This window comes from Calypte anna, chromosome 8 (assembly GCF_003957555.1).
Source record: "Calypte anna isolate BGI_N300 chromosome 8, bCalAnn1_v1.p, whole genome shotgun sequence".
In the NCBI taxonomy this organism is placed as follows: Eukaryota; Metazoa; Chordata; class Aves; order Apodiformes; family Trochilidae; genus Calypte; species Calypte anna.
Window position 1 is genome coordinate 14,128,159 of NC_044254.1, and position 23,125 is coordinate 14,151,283.

The window sequence follows — 23,125 nt, forward strand, 5'->3', positions numbered from 1 at the left end:
TCTGACCTCTCACCCGGGGCGGAGCTGCCGTCCCGGCTTGGCCCGGGCCGGCATCAGGGAGCGGGGGTGTGCGGCGGTGGCCTTGTAGTCCTGGGGAGCGGCGGGCGAGGAGGAGCACAGCCGATCACGGGAGAGGGGGTGTGGGTCCGCTCGGCTCCGCTTGGCTCCACCGGCGGCTCCTGAGGTGAGGAGGGTGCGTGTTGCAGTCCAGGCTTGCGTTGTCAGCCTCCCGGTATTGGCCTGCCTGTGGTACTCTGCCTAGGGGAAGGACTGAGGTGTTGGTTGAAGAGGGGGGTGTTTAGCGACTATTAACAGGGGAAAGTTTCACATGGTTTAAGTGCTGCCCACTTGCCGCTGAAACCTCTGAAAAGATTTAATTAGAAACTGGATTAAGTATTAAGGCCTGAATCTGTCTGCGAGCTCAGCTGGTAAATCCCTGGAACAACCCGGTGGGTGCCCAGCGCATATTTCAAGGCAGTAAGAATACTGTAAAGTTACTGAGGGCTAAAAATGCAAGAATATCGGCCTTTAAAAGTATTTTTAAATAGTTTTGGAAGAACTAGTAATATTTCGTAAAGTTAAGAGCTCAAATAACACATATATGTGGTAACTAAGTATATGATGATGACCAGATTAAAACGACAGGCTAGGTACCTTGCTAGATTGCAGTGTTGTTAAAATAGTCCCTTGAGAATAGAAAGTGAGTTGCTTATTCTTTGAATAATAAGAGTGACTCATAGGTGCTTTTTCAGCTTTTGTGATTGCCTTTTTTTGTGAACATCCAGATGGCTTTGTTACGCAGATGTTCTGTGGCATAGCAGAGGTCAGCCATAAAAGAAGAGATTGAGATGCCTGTATTAACATGGAACTTGGGTGTTTTGCTGAATAGTTAACTAAGTATCCAGTTGTACAGGAGGTAACTGACATTTATAGTTATCGTGTGGACAGGTTTTAGCACATGGAATTATTAATACTGTAAAGATTATAACTGCTCCTATGATATGTCACATGGATAACCAAGCTTGATTTTATTTGCATTTCATGGTCCTGACTATGTAAAATTTTGTATGTATTTTAAAAACTACTGAAATGTTTAATTGTTTTTAGGAAGGAAGTTTTAAATTACAGTATCTAGAGGTAAAAGGCCACTGAACTAGCCCAACAAACACTGCAAAGAAATGTTATCGCATATGTAATCTTGATTGGACTGTTGATATAATTTGGTACTATGGTTGAATCAGGTGTGCCCATCCCAGGCATCAAGTTACAGTGTTCAGTCACAGATGAGCAGGGTCTTCTCTGGTGAGTCACAGAAAAATAGTGTAGCATGGGAATCCACACTTGGAATGCAGTGAGCCTAGACTTGCTCTGCATTAGCTGCAGTTTTCAATGTATGTGCCCAAGAGGTAGCTGAAGCTTCCTAACTTCTTAAGATGACCTGGATATTATTTGAAAAATTGCTGTACATAGAATGCAGGTTGTTTCCTGTCTGTAATACTGTCTCCTGCAAATATGGAGGGTAGAATGATACAATGTATACTTGTTAAAAATGTGTTTTCCTAGTTCTTTTAATAATGTGGTCTTCATACTGTCTCTTAGGTTGTTCTTATTCTTGTATGGGCTTTTGGTTTTTTTGAGAATTTAATTATTTTTCAGTCTCTGTTTTTACTTTATGTGTTTTAATACTTTACTCTTTATAACAGTTTTTAATGCCAGAGGAACTCAGTCAAACTATAATGGCAGTTGATGAACTTCAAGCCATAATACAAAGATGTGTAAGTAGTTTTCTTTCTGTAAAACTAAGAAGTTTGCACTTCTCTTAATATATTATAATTAAACCTGAAAATGGCCCCTCAAACACAAGACACTTGTTAGCAGAACTCCTCATTGGGCAACTAAGATCAGCCTCCTGAACTCCAGTTTCATTGATTTTTTATGTGCTGCTTATCCTATTATGCTTGATAACTTCTGCTTCTTGGAGAAAGAAGTGTTCTCATACTCAGCAGTACCTTTCTGAAGTAACAAAGCCCTAGCAGGTTCTTGTATAAAGTGCATCTTCCAAACCACATGCTGTAGTCTAGCTTAGAGGGTGCTATTGAAATACTGTTTAGTCTTCTGTAGTGGCTCTTGGTAGCTTTTTTTTAATATATGCAAGGCCTTACATAAGAAAAGGCAAATTATAAGAACACCACACTTAATTTTGAAATGAAAACTTGGATTCTCTTATTTTTAATTGCCTTTTATAAGTAAGGAGTTAAACGTGTATTCTTTTTGTTCTAGCAAATTCTAGAAGAAGCTGATTTCAAAGGAGAAGATTTTAATCTGTTTCAGGTAGCAGGTCAGAAATGTTTAGAAGATGGGTATGCATCTGAGTTACTAGAAGTGATTCAAAATGAGAAAAATAAGGTGAGTTTAAGTCTACACTGTATATTAGTTGTGCATTAACACACTGTTAAATAGATAAAACGTATTAAAAAGGGAAAGCTACTTTCACTATCCTTACGATGACCCATGACTTACTCTTTGTTTTGGTCTTCTGATTCTCTTCTCTCTCACTGTAGCAGGGGAGTGAGCAACCAGCTGATGGGTGCTTAGTTTCTCCCTGGGGTGAACCCTCCGCAGATACATACATATAAGAATATTGGCCAAAATTGTAAGAGCCAACTTGGCTGATACTAATATAAGAGATATTAATGCCTGTGGGCACTCTGGGGACCTGGAAGAATATACTAAATTGGTCACAGATAAATAGGAAGCTCAGAAGTGAAGTGTAGGGTGGAATGTTCTGACTGTGTTTTGTAGTGTTCATGATCAGGTTTTGAATTTTGTGAGTTTGGATTAACAACTGAAGACCTTGATCACCTCAGGTTAAACAATGTCTGTAAATCTTTCATAAAACTGCCCTATTTGGTCTTGATTTAAATGTATTGTCATAAACATTCTCAAAAATATGTATTGACATGTTAGAATTAATACATTGAGGAAATTTACACAATATATGTACCTGTGTTTATAGTTAGTGGGGAATGAATATAATGTATGTCAAGAGCAGAACTTTATGGTAATAGATGTTAAATTTCCAGTGACTTCATTGTGGTGTTAGTAACAACCAGGATGTTTATCTGTTCTGTTTTATGGTCTTTATATGTACAAATTTCTTCAGTTTAGGACATGTCTACTTTTGGTTTGTTCTCTGAAAATATGTTTTTTAGGTTATCATCAGGAATATGGGTTGGAATCTTCTCTCTCCTCTTGTTAGATGTATTTTCATGTACAAACAGGAAGACGATAAGCGAGAACATTGCCTGAAGATACTAGATCAGTTAGCACAGGTATGGTTTTGAAATACATGGTTATTATCAAATAATTGTAGGTAAGGGAAAGGTCCTAATTTTCCAAAGACAACAAAATAGCAATACTCTTGTTTTCTTCTGGGTATTTCCCATAACTTTTAAAATGACCAGCAACTTTCATCTAAGTAGGTTAATTATTCTCTTACAAATCTTGTGAAATTAGGAACTGGACAAAGAGACAGCATTACCCAGACGGAAAAGGTAGGTAGAACTCATGAAGTTTTTGATAGCCAGATGCTGCAGTCAGAGTAACTGCAGCAATACTGTATCTTGTTGACTGCAGGGACAGTATGAAAATGAATACCTGGTGATTCTGATGGAGTAGTAGGGGAAAAAAGTTTTAATCTGTAGATAGTCGTTTCCCTTTCATGTACTTAATAAACAACTTGCAAACTCTACAGCTTGAGTTAAATTCATCCTGAAGTTTTATTTGCTCTCTACTTCACTAAGGATTACTTCACTAAGGTACTGTAAGGTTTTTATAGGTCATAGAAATCAGGTTTAGAGTCTTTTATTATTATATGTTTTCAGTTTATGATTGGAAATTTAAATGTATATATACTTTACAGAAGACATTAATTGTAGGGAAGTACCGTTTAGTATTTGTAGGTTTTTATAAAGACTATCTTGAATGTCCAGATCTGCTTTCTTGATTTTCAGGAACTTGAGTATTGAAGTTTGCTTGTGCTGAATTTTTTAATTCTGACCATGGTAATTTAAAAACACACATTGTCCCTCTACTGCAGCTGTGCTATCCGAAGGAACTTTTTTTGGGTTTACTTGAGGAGATTGAGCAGACCTCTCCTGAGCAAGTGTGCCAAACTGTTATGTTATTGCTTCAGCCTTTGCAAACAGGTAAGATGTCCTTCCTCATGTGATTTCTGAATTAAATTATTTTCTCATTTATTTATCAGATTAGTTTAGCCTTTGCTGGAATAGTTTTAGAATCCTGACAGGTTTTACAGTCCTACTACATTTTGCAAAATAACACAAGCTGTATTTTTTCTGCTTATACTGGCCTGTTAGAAAAAGTGTTTCGATAAGATTAATAGCATCAGTTGAAAAAAAGGAATATTCAGGTCTTTTTCATCATATACAAGAATGTGGTCTTGTGCCAGTTACACTTAGAGGTGTAAACTATTCATACTGTTGTTACAGAAATAATTACATGGATTTGTGAAATTCTTCAGTATTTGACTTTTAAAAAATACTTTCTGGTTTAATGCTGGACTGGCAATTAACCGAATGCCAGATGCTCTCTGTTAATCGCCTTCCCTGATAAAGACAGGAGAGAGAATAAGGGAGAGAGACTTATGGGTTGGAAATTAACTGCACAGCTTTAATGAAACAGTAATGATAAAAAGGAAAAATTATTAAGTATATACAAATATACAGAAAAATGATACCATTCCTCCCTTTCCCCTAGTAATGCTCACATCACCACTGAGGCTGCAGGGCTGTCCTGGGGAAGTCCAGGCTGAACTCCTGGAGTCAGCAGCAGTCAGGAGCTGGAGGGATTCAGGCTGTTAGGGATGGGGACCACAGGCTGATGAACAGTCAGAATCCTCCCAGGATGCCACAGACGGAAAGGGGCTGAAGGGAAGGGAGGAGGCGAAGGCAAAGAGAAGGGGTTTAACCCTCATGATCCCTTAAGTCTATACCGAGTATGAGGCGTATGAGATGGAATACTCTGATTTGGTCAGTTTTGGTCACCTGTCTTGTCCTCTCCTCCCTAAAGGAAGGCTGCATGTGTGACATGTTTATTCCCTTTCTCTTTCTGGAGCATAAGTTGCTTCTCAGAACAGAGCAGTGGCCTTGTTTCTGCAGACCATTCTGTAGCTCTAACAATCAATAACAAGCATTAGCAGTCCTAGAAGCAGAGACTGTATGGGAAACTTGCTCTTAATTTCAGCAAGTGCAGCTAATTACAAGAGACTTTGCTGAAAGCAAAATTACAAGACTGAGAATTTGCTTCATCCTGGCCCAAACCAGGACAAATACAAATCCCAAGTTTCATAGATTGAAGCAGGATGAATTATTTGATTGGTGAGGGAAAATATTCTTCTGACTTACATATGAAAACTAAAAATGTTGGGTTTGGAGGCCCACTAACTAGTAACAAGTTACTTGTTTCTGTTTTGACGTTGAGATGAAATCAATTGTCTTGTACCCAGTTTAAGTCTGATTGTAGCAGTCTCTGAGATATGCTCAAAATTAAATATCAAATATTGAAATAAAAATCAAAATTAAATATCAAATTTAACAAGAGCAGCATTTTGGTAGTATGTGAGGTTTTTTGGGTAGCCAGTTCGCAGTCAGCCTGCACTGAATGCAGTTTTAAGTGAGGAGCCACTTGTGCTTAGTCTGGGAGCCCCTGTTGGTTCTGCTGTGGACTATGGAACAGCTCAGAGCTGCTTCAGGCAGAATGAGATCTCAGCAGAAAAGTTGGGTCTTTTCCTTCTGGTTTTGCTGAGCGTAGAAAGAGTCAAGCAATAAAGTAAGAATAAATCAGTTTTCCAGATCAGATAAATGAATACTAATTAATTCAGACTAGCTCTGGAAGGACAGATTTTTTTTCGATTTACTGAGAAGGGAAGAATGTGTTGGGATGTGTGACTGCTGTTTGTAAAGTCTCAAGTATCCAGTCATCTTAACTATAGCATATTAAACTAGCTGATGATGCTCATGTGTTCTCAGGTATCAGTCCCTCTCCTTACCTGAAACAGAAGGCTTATGCTGTTACATTATTACATTGTTTTTCTTCATTTTCCTCTACTAATAACTTAATGTCACAAAATGTTGTCTCTAATCTTTCTTTTTTTTCCCTGTTCCTCCAGTGCTTTTGAAACTTCAGAACAAGAAGGCCTACTCAGTGGGTATCTCCTTGGCCATGATTATGAATCAGCTTACTCCATTACCTGTACCTTATACAAAACAACAAATACAAGAAGATAAACTGGGTCTCTGTCAGTGTTGTAATGCAGTGGTGCACTTTGCTAAACCTTTTGTGAATGAAGTTGTTAAAAACATGGAAAAGTTGTCAGAAGATAATGGAATGGAGCTGAAAGAAGAATTACTAAAATTGTGAGTGGTTTATGTTAGAATAATATACACCTGAAAGTTAACAAAATAATCCATAGGTATTTAATACATAGGTAGTAAATAAATAATCGTTAGCATTTTATAATGCTGACAACTTATATTTCAAAAAAGAAAAACCCTAATTATGACATATATTTATGAAGTGAGAGAAAAAAGGTAAAAATAATAATTTTTTTATATGTATACAGGGAAATGGTTAAAGAAATAGTTTCTGTGCTGTGAAGCTGCGTCAGTAGTTTTGTGCTTCCCCTCATTTACAACAGTGAGGATAGTCATGTTCTGGAGGTGAAGTCAAAGGGATGCTTCTACTGGAGATGTGACACTTACAGACTATGTTTGTGACCTTACTGGTTATTTAGTTTCACCCCTTTTTATTTCAGCTGTATGAAAAGCCTGAAATACCCATTATTGACAGCTCAGCTGGAGCAACTTGAAGGCATTGAACAACATCCCTTCCGGCATTTTGCAACAGAAATTGTAGTAAGTACAGTCAAAATACGGGGTTTGCAGAACGAGTGGTCTACTTCAGAATTACCTGTAATTTGTTCTGGAGTTCCTTTTGCTTCTTTTATTGGTTAGTGGATTGACTTACTGGGCCTTGTAAGATAGTGCAGGTAGAGAGTTGAGAGTTGAACTACAACAGTTCCAGGTCCCATCTCTGGAAATTACAAATCTTGCAGACACAGTTTTGCTCCTTTATAAACAAGTTTGGACTTGTCTTTGAATTAGCACCTTTGAATTAGCACCTGCTGCTTTGCCATGACTGAATTTACTAAATTCATGTCTGAATTTACTAAAATATCTAAAAGATTGTCTTTGCTGAAGTACTGCAACAAGGGTAAGTCTCTGTGATCTTTCATCAAAGAGTGTTACAGAGAGAACTCACTAATGTGCCTACTGCAGTACCAGCTGGCAATTAAAGAATACGTATAAATTGATGCTGTAGCTGGAAATGATGACTGCTGATGCTGTAGCTGGAAATGCAGTGGGAATGTGTCCACTCCATGCTACCAATTCATTTACTCTGGTTTTGAATGTGTTACATAGCAGCCATGTTTTATTAGAGCAAGATTATTGTGAATATAAATAATTTTATTTAAATGTGCAGCAAAACCAAGCCCTGTAAGGAGATAGTCAGGTAATACACTCATGAGTATGCTGCAACACACATGTTTTCAGAATGCTTATCTTTTCAGAAATATGAGTAGGTGTGATTAGTAAAGTTCCAGCAAGCAAAGCTGTGCATTGTTCATGTTTTAAATGTGGTAAAAACTATTTCCTATATATCCAAACGTAGTGGCTTGACCCCAGCTGGTAGCTAAGCCCCCACACAGTCACTCAGTTGGGTCCTCCCAGAAAAATGGGGAAGAGAATCTGAAAGGCAAAAGCAAGGACTTATGGGTCCTAGAAGAGCAGAGCGACTGGGTCAGAGTGTTGTTTTGGGAGAGGGAGTGGCATGCTAAGACTTGATGAATTTCAAAAAGATGACTTGGAGCCAGCTAGGATGAGGAGAATACACTTTATGAAAGTGTGTTAAAATGTGCATGTATTCAGGACAAGCATGAAAGTTGCCATATGATGCAATTCCCTTTCTTCTTCAATTTGTGTTTAAATACTCAAGCATTTTTGTATACATAATTGTATATCCAAATGTTAAGATTGTAAAGTAAAGCATACTAAGTAGTTAGCAAAACTTTTGGTTGTTTTTCAACTATGATTAGGTTTTCTACTACTATCACATCCAGTTTTTTCCACAGCATGTCTTGGCATAGGATGGAACCTCTGTGTGGATCTGCCAGGGCTGTGCAGTGACAGAGTCTTGTCTGAGACCTTTACTTCATTTATTGCAGGACTCTTAAGAGTGTGCGCTGAAGGAGGCAGGGATTACCAGTAGATGATCTCTCATCTTTTATCCTGCTTCTCCTGTTGGACACAGTCTGAAACCATGTTTTTAAATTCTAATTATGAATTACCTTTCCTTAATTTTCCAAAGAAATTAATTGCTGCTGTTTGTAAAACTGGTTAATGAGAGTTGCAGTTTACATCAGTGAAGTCCTACTTTGACTGACATCTTCCCAGATGTTCAATTTGGACAACCCTGGAATAGTGAGTTAACCCTGGTCTTGCTGTTTCTTCATGATATAATAGGACTTACACTACCTTCTAATCCACGTGAATATATATGTGTTTGTGTGTGGGAAAACACAACTATTTGTGAAGTTCTCAGGAGTCAGTGTTGTGCATCACTGGAAAGAAAGGCCATGCAGGGTGCCTGTAACTTCAAAGGAGGGCTTGCCTTTAGTTGAGAAACATTGTGTTGTATATAAAAACATTGTGTTGTATATAAAAACATTGTGTTGATTAGTGAGTAGGAAACAAAATACTGAGTTTTCTTTTATCTGAAAAAGACCAGGGTGTGGCATAGGGTGGCATATGTGGCATAAGGTGGTCATGAAGGTATCATCATTAATTCCACTGTGCAGCTGTGGATAAGGAAGCCAAACTAGGGCTTGGCAGGCTACCTTCATTTTGTCTTTTGCTATCTTTTGAGTGCTTGACATTTTTATCTTAGTATCATTTTCTAACAGTAGTTATTTTTCCTGCAAGGGCTTTATTTGTGTATGTGCATATATTAACTTAAACATATGCTATGTAAGAATTTTTTGTAAATACTGGTGAAACCGAAACTTACTTGGTATACTTGTCATTTAAAGGCAACTCTAGGAATTCTGTCTTTCTTTTTTAGGACATTTTGTGGGTTATGAGAGAACTGATACCATTAATGTTTTTACATCGTAAAGGCAAAAGTCTACACTGGGAGAATCAGGAATTTGCAGACATAGAGAAAGAGAATTCTGAGGATTCTTTGGCATGTTTGTCATATCTGATGTTTGTTCAGCATTTTGGTATTGATTGCTTTCCACTGGTATTTAGGTAAGAGCTATTCTTCATTACTTAGTGTAAGTCTGTACTTCGAAGGTTCTTTCTGAGCAGCAGAAAACTTGGCATTTGTGAATAGTTATGAGTGAAAACTATGTATTTCACCTATGTTTATGTCAACCTTTATGCATTTTTACTTTATGTAGCTTATATACATAAAAAAAGGACTGCAGTCCTGCAGATTATGGTTTAATTTTAGATCATAGAATCATAGAAGTTTCAGCTTGGAAGGGACCTTAAAGGTCATCCTGATTCAACCCTGCTGCATGGGCAGGGACACCTCCCACTGGACCAGGTTGCTCAAGGCTCCATCCAGCCTGGCCCTGGGCACTTCCAGGGAGAGAGCATCCACAGCCTCCCTGGGCAACCTGTGCCAGTGCTTTACTACCCTCATAGTAAAGAGCTTCCTCGGAATATCTCATCTAAATTTCCCCTCTTCAGGTTTAACTGTTGCTCCTTGTCCTCTCAGTACACACCTGTGCAAAAAGCCCTACCCCATGTCTTGTAGGCCCCTTCAGATACTGAAAAGCTGCTATAAGGTCACCTCAGGGCCTCCTCCAGGCTGAACAATTCCAGCTTACTCAGCCTGCCATCATAGGAGAGGTGCTCCAGCCCTCTGATCATTTTAGTGGCTCTTTTCTAGACATGCTCAAGGAGCTCCATGACCTTCTTGTTTTGGGGACTCCAGAACTGGACACAGTACTCCAGGTGGGGTCTCACAAGAGCAGAGCAGAGGGGGAGAATCATCTCCCTTGACCTGCTATCTGTGCTTCTTTTGATGCAGCCCAGGTCAGGGTTGCCTTTCTGGGCTGCAAGCACACACGGATGGCTCTTGTTGAGCTTCTGGTCCACCATCACCCACAAGTCCTTCTCCTCAGGGCTGTCCTCAACACTTTCTTTTCCCAATCTGTATTTGTGATTCCCTGTCCTTTTAAAGAAACTGATAGGATTAGTTACATGTTGAAAATAATGTATTAAATGTTCTGCTGCATATTTATAAGAGTGTTTCCACATAAGAGTTATTAATGACAATTTGATTTAATCTTTTAATTTGTTAAAAGTTTTATATACTTTTCAAGAAATTCTAGTTCTGTCAAACACACTAACTGTCCAAATATATATGGCTTATGCAGTTTTAATGTAAACCTAATTTTTCTCTTTTAGTCCATCATACCTTCTGCAATGCAATATGACTCATATTGACGTGCTGCTGAAAAGGTAGAGTTTATGGTGTTTGGAGTTCTAGATAGCGAGTGTGATTGTAGTCATTCATGGAATTGAATTTTAAATATACCACATAAGTTCAGAGCAGATTTTTAAACCTCAGAGTTAAAATGGCAAGTTCCACAACAAGATGGCTTATTTTACTAAGAAATGTAAAAAAGTTGTCTAAAACAATGATTTATTTGTTTTCAGCTTGTATTGCTAAATCATTTTCAGAAACTTAATTTTGAAAATGCAAAATTAAGGTCTTTTAAACAGATACAGAATAATGAGTGTGTATTTTACTTGCAATTCTGTGACAGTCTACTAGTAGAGAAGACTAATCTGATCCTATTTACTTGAATGTGTTCTGATACAATTTGAAGCCTGATTGGAGGTCAGGCTTTCCAAAGGAAAGCAGTCTTTTCTATATATTGTAAATTATTTCACTTTTCATAAGCAGCAGTGTTGAGCAAATAGTTTCAGCACTGCTACAGAAGGGAAGCGTTCCATTATAATTGTTCACTGTTTCCTGGTAAAATGTAAACAAAGCTTCCTGGTCTCTTCAGTTTAGGCTCTGTGTGTTTTTCTTAGGCTTGCGGACAAATGGGATAATCTGGGAAAAGTTTAATTTTCTTCATTAGTCAGTGCCTTGATACCTGTGAGATAAAAGATTTTGAACGTTTATAAATATTGGGGGGACAAAGAGCCATTTTTGGCCCTGAAGAGAAGACTCTAATTTTCAACTTCCTCAGCCAGTTTAGTATCTTTTGAGAGGAATATTGAAGATATTTTATTTAGAAAATAGAATGAAAATTACTGAGGGACAAGTTCTTTTTGATCTCTGTTCTAATATTTCTTATGAAATACCAACAGTGTCTCAGTGTCTATTTTTAATTAACAACTTAAATTTGATAATGTTTCTTTTTTTCTAGAAAAGAGGAATCTGTGTTATCTAAAGGACTTGTAAGTTTTCTTTTAACAAATTTTTCAGTGATTGTATGTTTATTTTGGGGGGTTTAAATATGGGTAAAACTTTAGTTTCCCTTTCTAAGAAAGGTACTAATCATAATCCTGATAATCGTTTCAGAAGTATCTTGAGGCTTAATTAGGTATTCTTCAGTCTTAAAAAAGCTTAAAGTTATTGACCTTTTCACACATCCATCAATGTTTTAAATTCCTGTTATCACTTATGTTTGTAGCTCCTAGGAACTCTGGATATGTGAATGAGCATTTATAGTGAAGGCAGCTTTAGCCATGAACTGTTAAGCATATAGACTGATGTCTTGTAAATGTGCAGAATGTTGGCAGCTTTTTTCCTTCCCATGTAGGATCTGTTTGAGAGCTGTTTACTGAGAATGGAAGATAACAGCCTTCTCCACCAGTATTTAGAACTCAGAGATTTCATTAATGTACCTCAGGTAATTAGAAGCAATGTTCAGAAGTCTTTAGATTATAAATAATATAATGCTGTCTTCTAGGTGGCTGAGATAGGACATTGTACTGAACCTTAGTACACTTGTGTCTTTCAATTGAAACCTCCAGTGCACTGCTAGGCAGAATTGATTGTCTTCTCTACCTGCTACAGCAGGAAGTTTGAGTGACAATTAAAATATACTTTGTGTGTGTACAGGCCACTGAAGCAGGTCAGCAATGATCTTAGATGAAAGATGATACTCATTTTTGCCTCTCCCTTGTGAATCTTCTGCTTGACAATACTCTTACTGTCCCCAGCAGTACACCAGTGATGTTGGGTATCAGCTCTGGGATTTCAGCCACTAAAGCTAATGTCAATTTATGTAATGAGAATCTTCTGATAGAATTGGAAGAACTGGATATAACTGGATGGAACTGGAGTCCCCAGTCAGAATCTTCTGATATGATATGATATCATATCATATGATCTGATAATAATAATGGTTTTATGAGATGAGTATATTTAATTTTGGGGTGTATTTTCTTAATGTCTTGAGTAGGTCTCATCAGTGTGATGTGATGTAATGTAATAATCTGTGTGTAATTAGAAATCATTTTTTTCTTTGTCCAACTGCAGGATTTGGTGAAAGTTATGACCCTTTGTCCCATAGAGCATCTGGTATGTAATGAAACCTATTGGATCAGTTAAGTGCTGAATATATTTAATTGGAACTAATCTGATAAACTCTTCCATTTTTTCCTTCAGAGGAAGAAGAGTTTAAATATTTTGCAGTTGTTCATAGACAAGTTTGATGCAGAAGGAAAATATACATTATTCAGGTATGCATCCATATTACTGTAGATTGTGTAATATCAGTCTGGCTGCAGCATAGATGCAATGACTTCTGACTGTTTCTATCTGGTAAATCACATTAATTTTACTATATGTTTTTTTAGATAAGTCATAAATTTCAATTGCTTGACGTAAAATCAGCTGTCTTATGTAAACTAGTGTTTAAAGGTTACACAGTCATTTTTCCATGGTAAAACTCCCACTTGGTGAATGTGGCCATAATGTCATCTAAGTTTTGAGGTAGTTATATAGGTAGCTTTGAAGAGATAATATCTTTGTTTGTTTGTCTGTTTGTTTGTTTGAAGGTGTTTACTGAAGACAAGCAACCATGCTGGTGTGGAAGGATACATTATTAAAAATATAAAAGATCAGATTCACTTATCGTTAATGGTGAGGCAATTACCACTCGAAAACTAGTTATTCTCTCAAAATTCTGTTAGTTTTATGTTGATAAAATGTTTACAGCTTGAGATTTCATGGATGTATTAAAAAATCCACTTTGAAAAGAAACGTAAGATCGGGAAGTTATTTAAAATATTAATTTGGCTGTATATGTATACATATGTACCTATGTATAGGTATTCTATACCTATACCTATGTATAGGTATTTCTACATATGTATATGTAGAAATATTAATTTCTGTATATGTATTTTTACATTATAATTTTAAAAACAGATTTTAAAATTGCACAATTACCATTTCTGTGCTTGAAAATATATTCTTCTTTCTTAAAGAGGAACTACTCAGTATTTTGTTTCATCTTCACAGTTCCTTATTTCTAGAATAAGGAGTAGCCTAGAGAGAATTACTCATTTTTTTCTTGGTTTTTATGATGACATGCAGCATTATATTACGATAGCTTCACAAATGTTAAATTCACCAAAAAGGGTTGAGCTAGATAAAAAACCACTGAAGTCTCATATTTTATACCATTTATACCGGAAAGTTGGAAAAAGGAATTAATTTTATTTTAAAAACTGCTTAAGGCCTTTTCCAAACCAAATGTGATTCTCAAGGAGACTGCTTTTGTCAAATAGGACAGTATGGTATATTTATGCATATTTTATGCTAGCATAATTAATATTATGTTCTAATTATGTTAGAAAACAGCCAATTACTAATTATTAGACTATTTGTTGTCCTGTATATTGAATCATCAAGAGTGAAGAAGATGGTAGTATGAAAATTGTTCCATATATTCTGAAATTTCCTTACTAATTAATTTCTTGACTATGCAGCTTCTCTTAATACATTAATATACAAAATTCTCTTAGAACATTTCTTGCCTGTAGAATTCCCTGGCTGTTAAAAGAATAAATCATTTAAAAATTTAATCAAAAGAATTTGAATATTCTAGGTTTCTTTCAAATAATTCTGGTATAGACATAATTATAACAAATTTCCACTGCTGTCTTTTTATTTCATCTTAATTTTTATGCCCAGCTAGTCTTAATCTTTCAAGGTCCCTAAGCTGATGTCACTTAACAGAAAATTACTCTCTTGATCTTGTCCTCTAAAATCAGTTTTCCTTCCATTGTGTCTCTCTCATGGTTTCCTCTCTTGCCTGGCTTTCCCCCTGTATATGGCATCTCTTACCCCAACCTTACCTGCCTTTTCCTGTAGTAAGGACTTAGCCACTGTGGGATCTTTGCAACAGCTCCATTCTCTCAGCTTCATTTTGCTGACATGAAATTGCCTTTTGAAGAGGCCACAAAGATCCTGGAGAGAAGTGTTGCTCACTTGCTCTTTGGGAATGATGGGCACAACTTTAAGGTAGTGCCAGTGCAGGGAGGCTCAACCATCCTCACCGAAGAGGGGATCTTCAGGGGTCTCAGCTGCAAGGCTTTAGAAAACTTCATCGAAGCAAGTGGGAGAGGTGTTTCTTGTTGTTTTGACCCTTCTCACTTCTTAATTTGTTGTAATTTAGTGGAACTTTTGTGACTATTGATAATAATTGGTCTTACTGTGATGCAGAGGGCATGAAAATAATGATGTTTTGCCACTTCAAAACATAGTACTCTTCATTTTATGCTTAAGCATTTTTCCCCTTTCTCCTCTCCCTGCTTCCTGTTTCAAAACAAAGTAACTGAATGTCCTTCCTCCACTTAAAAAAACACGGAGGTGAAGGAGTTGTAGGTTTAGAAGTACACAAAGAAACTTTAAAAACATGATCATCCTTCAAAAAAAAAGTGATCCTAGTATGAAATTAATAGAGGCTCAGGTACATAGTAATTGTTCCATACATCACTGTAGTGAAACAAGGCAACCAGGTGCCACTAATTGCCAGGGAGTGAGCATGAGCTTGTGTCAAGCCCACCTGTGCCTAATAAGGGTGGGCCCCCACTGCGCATGGGCAGGACCAGGGGGCCAATAAAAGGTGAGGCTTGAGTGGTGCAGCCGGCTAAGCACGTAACGGCACAGCCCGAGCAATGCTGGAGGCTGCGGATTCGAGACTCCTCTAAAGCCTCACCCTGCTGGCAATGAGCTCTAGTGGAGCAGTAAAGGTAGTGCAGTGCTGAAAGCAGCACTTAAAGCCAAGCATGCCAAGATTGTGAGTTCCAGTGTGAGCTGAGCCTGTCTTAGGTCTTACCTTTTATTGGCCCCCTGGTCCTGCTCATGTGCAGTGGGGGCCCACCCTAATTAGGCACAGGTGGGCTTGACACAAGCTCATGCTCACTCCCTGGCAATTAGTGGCACCTGGTTGCCTCATTTCACTACACATCACTATATATTAAAAAAAAAAGTGCCTAATACAATTTGATAAATTTATGTGAACAAATATTGACTATATAGATAGTGGTATGGTGAAAAGGTAGAGAATCTATTCTAATGAAACTAAAAAGAACATCTTGGTATGAAGAGACAATCTAGGGAGGATTATGAAAAGACTACTTTGTATACTTCAGTCACATGCACAGTCCTTCCAGTGTTTGATTTTATTTTTTTTCTTTTCTGTTTTCCCCCTAAATATTTTAAAAATTATTTTGGAATTATTTAGGATATCTACAAGTCTTGCACTTAGCTAAACTTTTTGTATCATTTTTTTCAGAAGGAACATGACAACATTTGGTTTACAGGACACCACCTGATCTCCCTTCTAGATTTAGTGCTTTTGCTTCCAGAAGGTGCTGAGACTGATCTTCTGCACAACTCAGATAGGTAAAGGCTTTTAGTTAAAGGCTTTTTTTCCTTTTTAAAATAATTTAAAAAGACTTAAAAATATCTTCCTAAATGGGAGGTATGTGGTCTTGTAATTAATGAGGTGACAAGGTATTTTACATTTTTGTAACTAAAATTGGAAGTTACTAGTTATTTCAACCATCCTTTCAACTATGTATATAAGTACATATATTGTTACAGTGTTTTTAACAGTAAGAAATTAATTTCTCCTCCATTCCCTGGGCATATAAGGCCTCGGATGTCAAATTACAGAACTAATTAGTAAAGCATTTCTTCAGGACTGTATGGTTTGCTGGCTTTCTGTGGAAGCAATCGGAGGAGCAAAAGAAATGTGCAGAAATGTCTGTGTGGCACAGGAGAACAGCAATTACCAGATACAACTTACAGTACACAGCCTTCTTGAGGATGTTTCACAGATTGCTGCTGGGAATCCAGTATCTCACAAGTGGCAAATACAGTGTCTCATGAGTCCCCTGAACAGCAAATACTTGCATTAAGATAAAAAAACCTAGAAATATTTTTATAAGACCAGTGTCTTCCTGTACGAGTAAATCTTGGGCTTGTAAGTCAGTAGGGTGATAGTGTCCAGATGGACACAAAACTACGTAAGACCCCAGGTGTTCTGTAACTGCACTGTTACCTGGAAAAAGCAATAAATAATTTCTGCTAAAATGTATGATAAAACAAAAGGCATATTTTTAAAAAGCACTCAAAAGTAAAAGTTCAATACAGTAATAAAACTGCCACACTGGCTTCATATCAATTGTGGATCATCAGTGATGCACATTGCAGACTCTCTGATAAGGTTCTATCTTTTCAGAGAACTCTTTCCATCACAGTCACCACCAGCCTTCTCCCATTTGCTGACAGTTTGATCTTGCTTGCAAAGTGCCAGCTCTTGTAACATGGATGTTACTGTGCACTCATGCTCTAGACCAAACTATATTGCTCAACAGAGTGGTTACATTTTGTACAAATTCATATTTTTAGGGTATCTAGCTAGTGGGCAGCTATATAATTATCCCTGTAATATAAATCCGATTTCTAAATAATAGTGTATTTTTAATTCACAGGATTATGGCATCACTGAATCTACTGAGGTACTTAGTCATTAAGGATTGTGAAAGTGATAATCAAGTAAGTACTAACTGATTTGAAAATGATTGATTAGTTAAGGTTGAGAGCTGGACTAATGTGAGCATGTGTAATCTTTGATTCAAAACCATAGTTTTTTTCTTTTCTTTGCAATGGATAGTAATCCAGAACTGATGTTTTTGCTAACTATGGGAAGTCATATATTATTCTGATGAAATTTGATTGCATTCATACTTCACTGTTAAGGTGAACAAACTAATCCTTTTACTCTCCTAATGAACTGTGTTGTATGTCCATGATCTTAGAGTTTATCAGCATGAAATAATACTTCTATCAAATATTCCCACGACAGAAACTATTTTTTAGCCTTGCTTATTTATGCATTGCTACCCCTCAAGTCTCAAACTGGATATAATAATAACGATAACAGTAACAACAATAATAATAATAATACAAACTTTGCAGTTCAAAAGATCCATTTTATTAGTCTCTAGGCAAAATAGATTTTGTGCATTATGCTTAAAGGTAATAGTATTAAGATTTATTGGAAAGTATTTAATAATCATATTTAAATAGTTTTTAGTTGTGCAAAACAGTATTCTATATTTACAACAACTGTATCATAGGTACATGTTAAAACTTCTCTAGGTAATAGCATTGAAAAATTCCTGTCTCCAAGATCTATCTGGCCAGACCTATCCAATTTTCACCTACATTGCATTACCAGATACAGCTGAGAATGTTTTATGCACAAAAGTAACTTGCCAACCTAAACTGCCTACCACTGTGTTTAACCTATATTTTTATTATAGGTATATCTTTTTACATTAACTTCTTCCATATGTGTATGTTTGAATGTAGATATTCCAGAAATACTCTGCATATATAACTTTGCAATGTATTTAAAAAATTGAAACTGCCCTTCTGTATGTTACCCATGCATTATGCTACCTCAGTTTAAAGCAGGATTTTATAGCTGTAGTTGTAATCCCCACTTCTTCCTTTCTTTTGTTTTGGTTTTTTCTGGCTGAATCAGTCAGCAACAATGGTTACAGGTAGATCAATGCAAACTCTTTGTTAATCAACTGCTTTCAGTGTAGTGTATTGTGGTGGATCTGCTGTTTTAATGTACAGTCAGTGCTGTCCACCTGCAGTTCATGAATGGGACCCTTGTTTGAATTATTCAAACTGTGTTGATATCTGGATTCCATATTCTAGCAGCTGGTTTGTAAGTGCTCAGACTTGCATTGTTTTGCTACAGCACTGAAGAGTCAATGGAATTATGTGTCTAGTTTTCCAATTACATTGTGCTGCCAAATGCCTGATTATTCTCATAGTAAATGCAACTTTTCTTGACTCTTTCAAACTATCGTGTTCCACTATTCTTCTGGTTTATGCAATGCAGCAGCTTTTTGTCCATTGTAACATGAAGCAAACAACTGTGTCCTGGTCCAGTTGAAGATGTCCCTGCTCATAGCAAGAGGACTGGACTAGATGAACTTTGAATTCCAACCCAAACAGAGTACTAAAAGTTTTGATTTTTGCATTTAAATATTTGGTTAAGTTAGTGAAAATTTAAGGAAAAATTGTTTTTCAGTTTTAAAGTATAGAAAAACCTTTCCTGACTTCAGTAAGCAATATCATGGTTAGATGAATATTCTAACCAGCAGACAAGTATGTTAAGGTGTTTTGTTCTTCCAGGTTCCTTCACTTTATTTATGGTTTGGAGTACTAGACTTCAGAATATTTTCTTAAAATACAGAAAAAATTCTTACCTGCTTTTAGAGCACTTTGAGATCTATGAATACAAGTTTTATAAGTGTCAAAAGATGTTATTAGTCTGAGTAATAATAATACAGCTTGCACTGATAACAAAAATGATAATCAAAATGTATATTAAAATAGCTTTCAATTGGTGCCTTTCTAATTTAATATTTATGTAATTAGTATTGATGTACTATATCAGTTTCTTAGATTTACAGGAAGATTACTATTTTAGTGCTGATTATGGTCTGCTCAGTTCATGTAAATGTATAGCTTTGTAAAAAATGAAGTATTGCTCTTTTATTAGTAGTAAAAATCTATATGTAAATAGCACACAATTCCTGTACCTGTGCTGTGTAGTGCCTAGCATAAAAAAGATGTAGGGGAAAAAAAAAGAAAAGATCAGCTCTTCTGAAATTTTCCCCTAAGCTTAAGCCCTCCCAGTTCTCCTTGACTTCTTGTCTTCCTTCACAGAATCATAAGAGTCATCATGGTTGGAAAGGACCTTCAAGATCATCAAGTCTTGTTGATGCATATATGATGCATATATGAAGTTCATATAGTGAGGCAGAAATAAAATTCTTCCTTTAATGTCAGTTCAGATGTTTTGATTGCTATGGACTAAGCACTTTCATTGATCAGGTTTACAAATCAGTGTTTTTCTGGAAAGTTATTTCTTAATTTTTAGCCCCATTCTGGTGGAAGTAATTGCCAGTTTTCATATTTGACCAGTTCACTGTCATTTGGCATAAAAATATGGTGAATTTTCCACTGTAATCAGTAACTCTGCTTAAGAAATCTTATTTTTGTTGTCCTTTCTCTGCCCTTTGAGAATACTGCCTGCAGACAGGCATCATATAAATGGCTCCTATATCTAAAGGCACAAAGACTGCTTTATAAGTTTCCTTCTACAGCAGTTTTGTAACTGCAAGTTCATTAGGTGCCCAGGCAAATGGGTTTTCCTCTTGTGCTGCATAACCTTGAACAGCCTTACTTTTCAGCATTTTATCCTTTTATCTCTTGCTTCCTGAGTGCCATTACCGTAAGCTTCTCCTTTCACCCGTGCCAAACTGGGGAGAAGTTCATGTGTATCTTTGGTGATTGTGCCTAAGGATGGGGTAGTAGCATAGTCAGTAACATTATTACGATGCTTCTTAAACTGAATGTTTTTTAGACAAGATCCTTAAATATGTGGGGAGCATGACAGTTATCAGAGCTTTTGTTATGGCATTATTTTTTTTTGACTGCTTCATCCTCCAGTTTTCAACAAATAGTGAAAAATTAGGAGAGAGAGAGGAGCTTAAATTTCCACTGTGATGCAATTCATGCTGAAATGGATGAGTCTAAATGATATTTTTTCTTCTTCCTCACAGCACAGAAGTGTATGTTGGGAAGGCTAGTCCAAGAACTTGTGCTAAAAAAACTAGCAATGCTTCATTAAAACTTAATTTGTAACCTTCCCTTTTCTGTTTGAATAGACCGGTGTATGGACCACACTTGGCAAGATTCAGCAAAATTTTTTAAAACCACTGCATGTAGGACTCAATATGTCAAAAGCACACTATGAAGCAGAAATAAAAAATAAGAAAGAAAACAGAAGAGGTTAGTTGTTTTCTTTTTCTTAGCTTAGTTCAAATTTAGACATTTTGGAAACGGTAAGTGCTGTGTAGATTGTTTTATTTAACTGTTGACACTAACCCAAAATAATAATAAAAATTATGTACCTTATATATTTATATTAATAATTTTCATAATTTGTCAGACAAATCTGACATTTTCTCAACATACCTGTAACCCTTATGGAAACATGTTAGAAATATCATATGAAGATCTTCAAAACTTGTTCTACATTTATAATCTTGATTTTACAGTTAGAGAGGAGCATCTAAGTCTCTCTGTGAATATGTAGCTCTTAGGTCTAATACTAGGTGTGGGGAGGTTAAGAAGAGAAGAAATAATTGACACAACAAAGAGCTGCTCTGTTAAAGCAACACTGAGTCAGATTGTGCTGGTTAAGATGAGACATTCCACAGGGTACGAGAGCTAGAGCAGCTTCAGGGCATTTCTGTTTATGTTATGTTAGATGCTCTGTTCCTTTATGATCTCCAGTATAATTAAGACAGCCCAAGGAAAGCATTTCTGCTACCAAAAATGTCAGTATTTGCCCCTAGCCTTATCCTTTTCTGTTGTTGTAAACTATATGAGCCAGAGAAGTAAAATTTTTTCTGAAGGCAACCTGTGTGTATTTTCCTAAAGGGAGTAATTTACAATGAGCCATGAAGCTCTTGTATTTCCCAAGCCTTTGACAAAGCATAAAGAGATTGGAGTTTGGAAGAGAACATCTAACTCACAGTGAATGGTTTAGCCTTCTTCCCCAATGTAATTTTCCCCAATCAATTTTGTAAGCATTATATTGAATTTCAAATGTGGTCTGAATATAGGTTATTCCCCTTAGTTTTGAGACTTTTCCTTGTAGTTTTTCCTGCTACAAGTAATTGCCTGAAAGAAAGAAGTTTGCAGCCTTTTCTCAACAAAATACTTCATGTCTGGATTCATGAAGTTGAGCTAGAGAACTTTCTACTATCTCTTCTTGATGTAGAAATACTAAAAATGTATAAAAATTACAAGTTTATATATTTTTTTCTTTTTAAAAGGAGTATTCTAGCTATATAGAATTGTTTTGAGTTGCAGATATTGCCTGGTTAGTAATGTAGTCAAATATGCTATAGAAAGTTTAGAGACTGCATCTAGCTCAAATTGCCTTTCTCTTAACATTCAGCACTGTTTGTGCTGTGTTTGGTCATTCCCAAGGTTTGTGGCAGTTATTGTCTAGAAATGTAAGATACTAAACATTCTCTTAATTTTAAAAGTTATGTGAAACAGCAGCCTGATCTCTGTTGGCTATTTTCTTCTACAGAGGCACAGAGTTCTAACACAGTTTGTTCTGTAACTGTTGGTGGGGAAAAGATGCCTCCCATGACTACTGAAATGCAGCTTCAGGTAACTCAGCGTTTCCTTCAAAGCTATTCAGAGATGCTAAAATTTTATTTTCAATGTAGAGACAAATGTAGTTTGTTTGTAGGAATGCAGTGGGTTAAAAAAATTATTCTAATAAAAACATCAGTCTTTTCTGTCATTTCAGGTTTTACACTCTGCTCTCTTCACATTTGATTTAATAGAAAGTGTTCTTGCTCGTGTAGAAGAACTCATTGAAGTGAAAAGCTGTAACGGATGAAAACAGTTGGGTCAGCTGAAGGATTCAAATTAAAACACTTCTAATTAGATCATTTTCACTTGAGACTTTAGTTGAAAAGGAGCAATTTAGAGTGGCCTCTGGACAAACAGCAAATGTTATTCATATTTCTTGTTGCTGTTCTTTATTTTCTTCTGCTGCTGTTGTGTGGAATTCAGAGATGGCCTCTTTAGTAATGTACTCCTCTCCAGAATTTGATGCTTTTTAAGATTAGAAAGTAAAACCCAGGGGTTTTTTTTGTTTGTTTTAGGCTTTTGTTTTTTGGGTTTTTTTTTTTCTTATACTGTGGCAAAGAGGAAGGGTTATGCATTAATTTTTCTGTTATTTTAAACAATCTGTTAATAGTTGCTGCCTGGTGTTGTGGATTATATGAAGATTTTAATAAAGTGACTGGAGAACCATTAAGAAGCACTGTTTAAGCACAAGTATTTTTATTAGCACTTTTTTATAATGTTGACAAACAAGCTTCTATAGTTATAGACAGGCCTATAAGCTTTAAATGAAGAACACTGCAAATGAAACCAGATTTCAGGAAAATGCATCAATTTTGAGCCAAATTATGTGTTTAAAATTAGTAACAAAATGGGCATCACTTGTGATTAAAAAACACACCATGTAACATTTCCTACAAATACCTGGTTATGCACAAGAAAACCATATTTTGGAGTAATTTTGATCATCTTTAATTAAAAAGTTTTCCTTAAGAGCTATTGAATATTTTGGAAAGTTACTATAAACAGATGAGCTTGTAAGTTCAGAATCAAGTTAAAAATAAGGATGGCTTTTCAGTAATGTAGATAAACCACTTTTTGTTTTGTTAGGAGGGACATTTGATATGATGAATGCTATTAATGTTATTTAATATAAATTTTAATTCCAAATACATAGGTCGTATTATACAGTCTTTTATAATGTAACTATATTTTTAAGAACATTCTGTATTTTGTTTAATATGTATCCACT

General features: G+C 36.2%; 1 protein-coding gene across 1 annotated transcript; it reads left to right on the forward strand.

Annotated features, from left to right (window-relative positions):
• The first annotated feature begins 16 nt into the window (after positions 1 to 16).
• GLMN (glomulin, FKBP associated protein) lies at positions 17 to 23,080 on the forward strand. The gene is made up of 19 exons (XM_030455455.1): positions 17 to 184; positions 1,704 to 1,775; positions 2,281 to 2,406; positions 3,213 to 3,332; positions 4,100 to 4,208; positions 6,191 to 6,437; positions 6,836 to 6,935; positions 9,202 to 9,389; positions 10,560 to 10,613; positions 11,534 to 11,564; positions 11,930 to 12,019; positions 12,652 to 12,693; positions 12,781 to 12,854; positions 13,173 to 13,257; positions 15,920 to 16,029; positions 17,124 to 17,187; positions 20,388 to 20,511; positions 21,827 to 21,909; positions 22,052 to 23,080. The coding sequence occupies exons 2-19, from the start codon at positions 1,710 to 1,712 to the stop codon at positions 22,142 to 22,144; spliced, it is 1,806 nt and encodes a 601-aa protein (XP_030311315.1). The 5' UTR covers positions 17 to 184; positions 1,704 to 1,709; the 3' UTR covers positions 22,145 to 23,080.
• Positions 23,081 to 23,125: the final 45 nt, after the last annotated feature.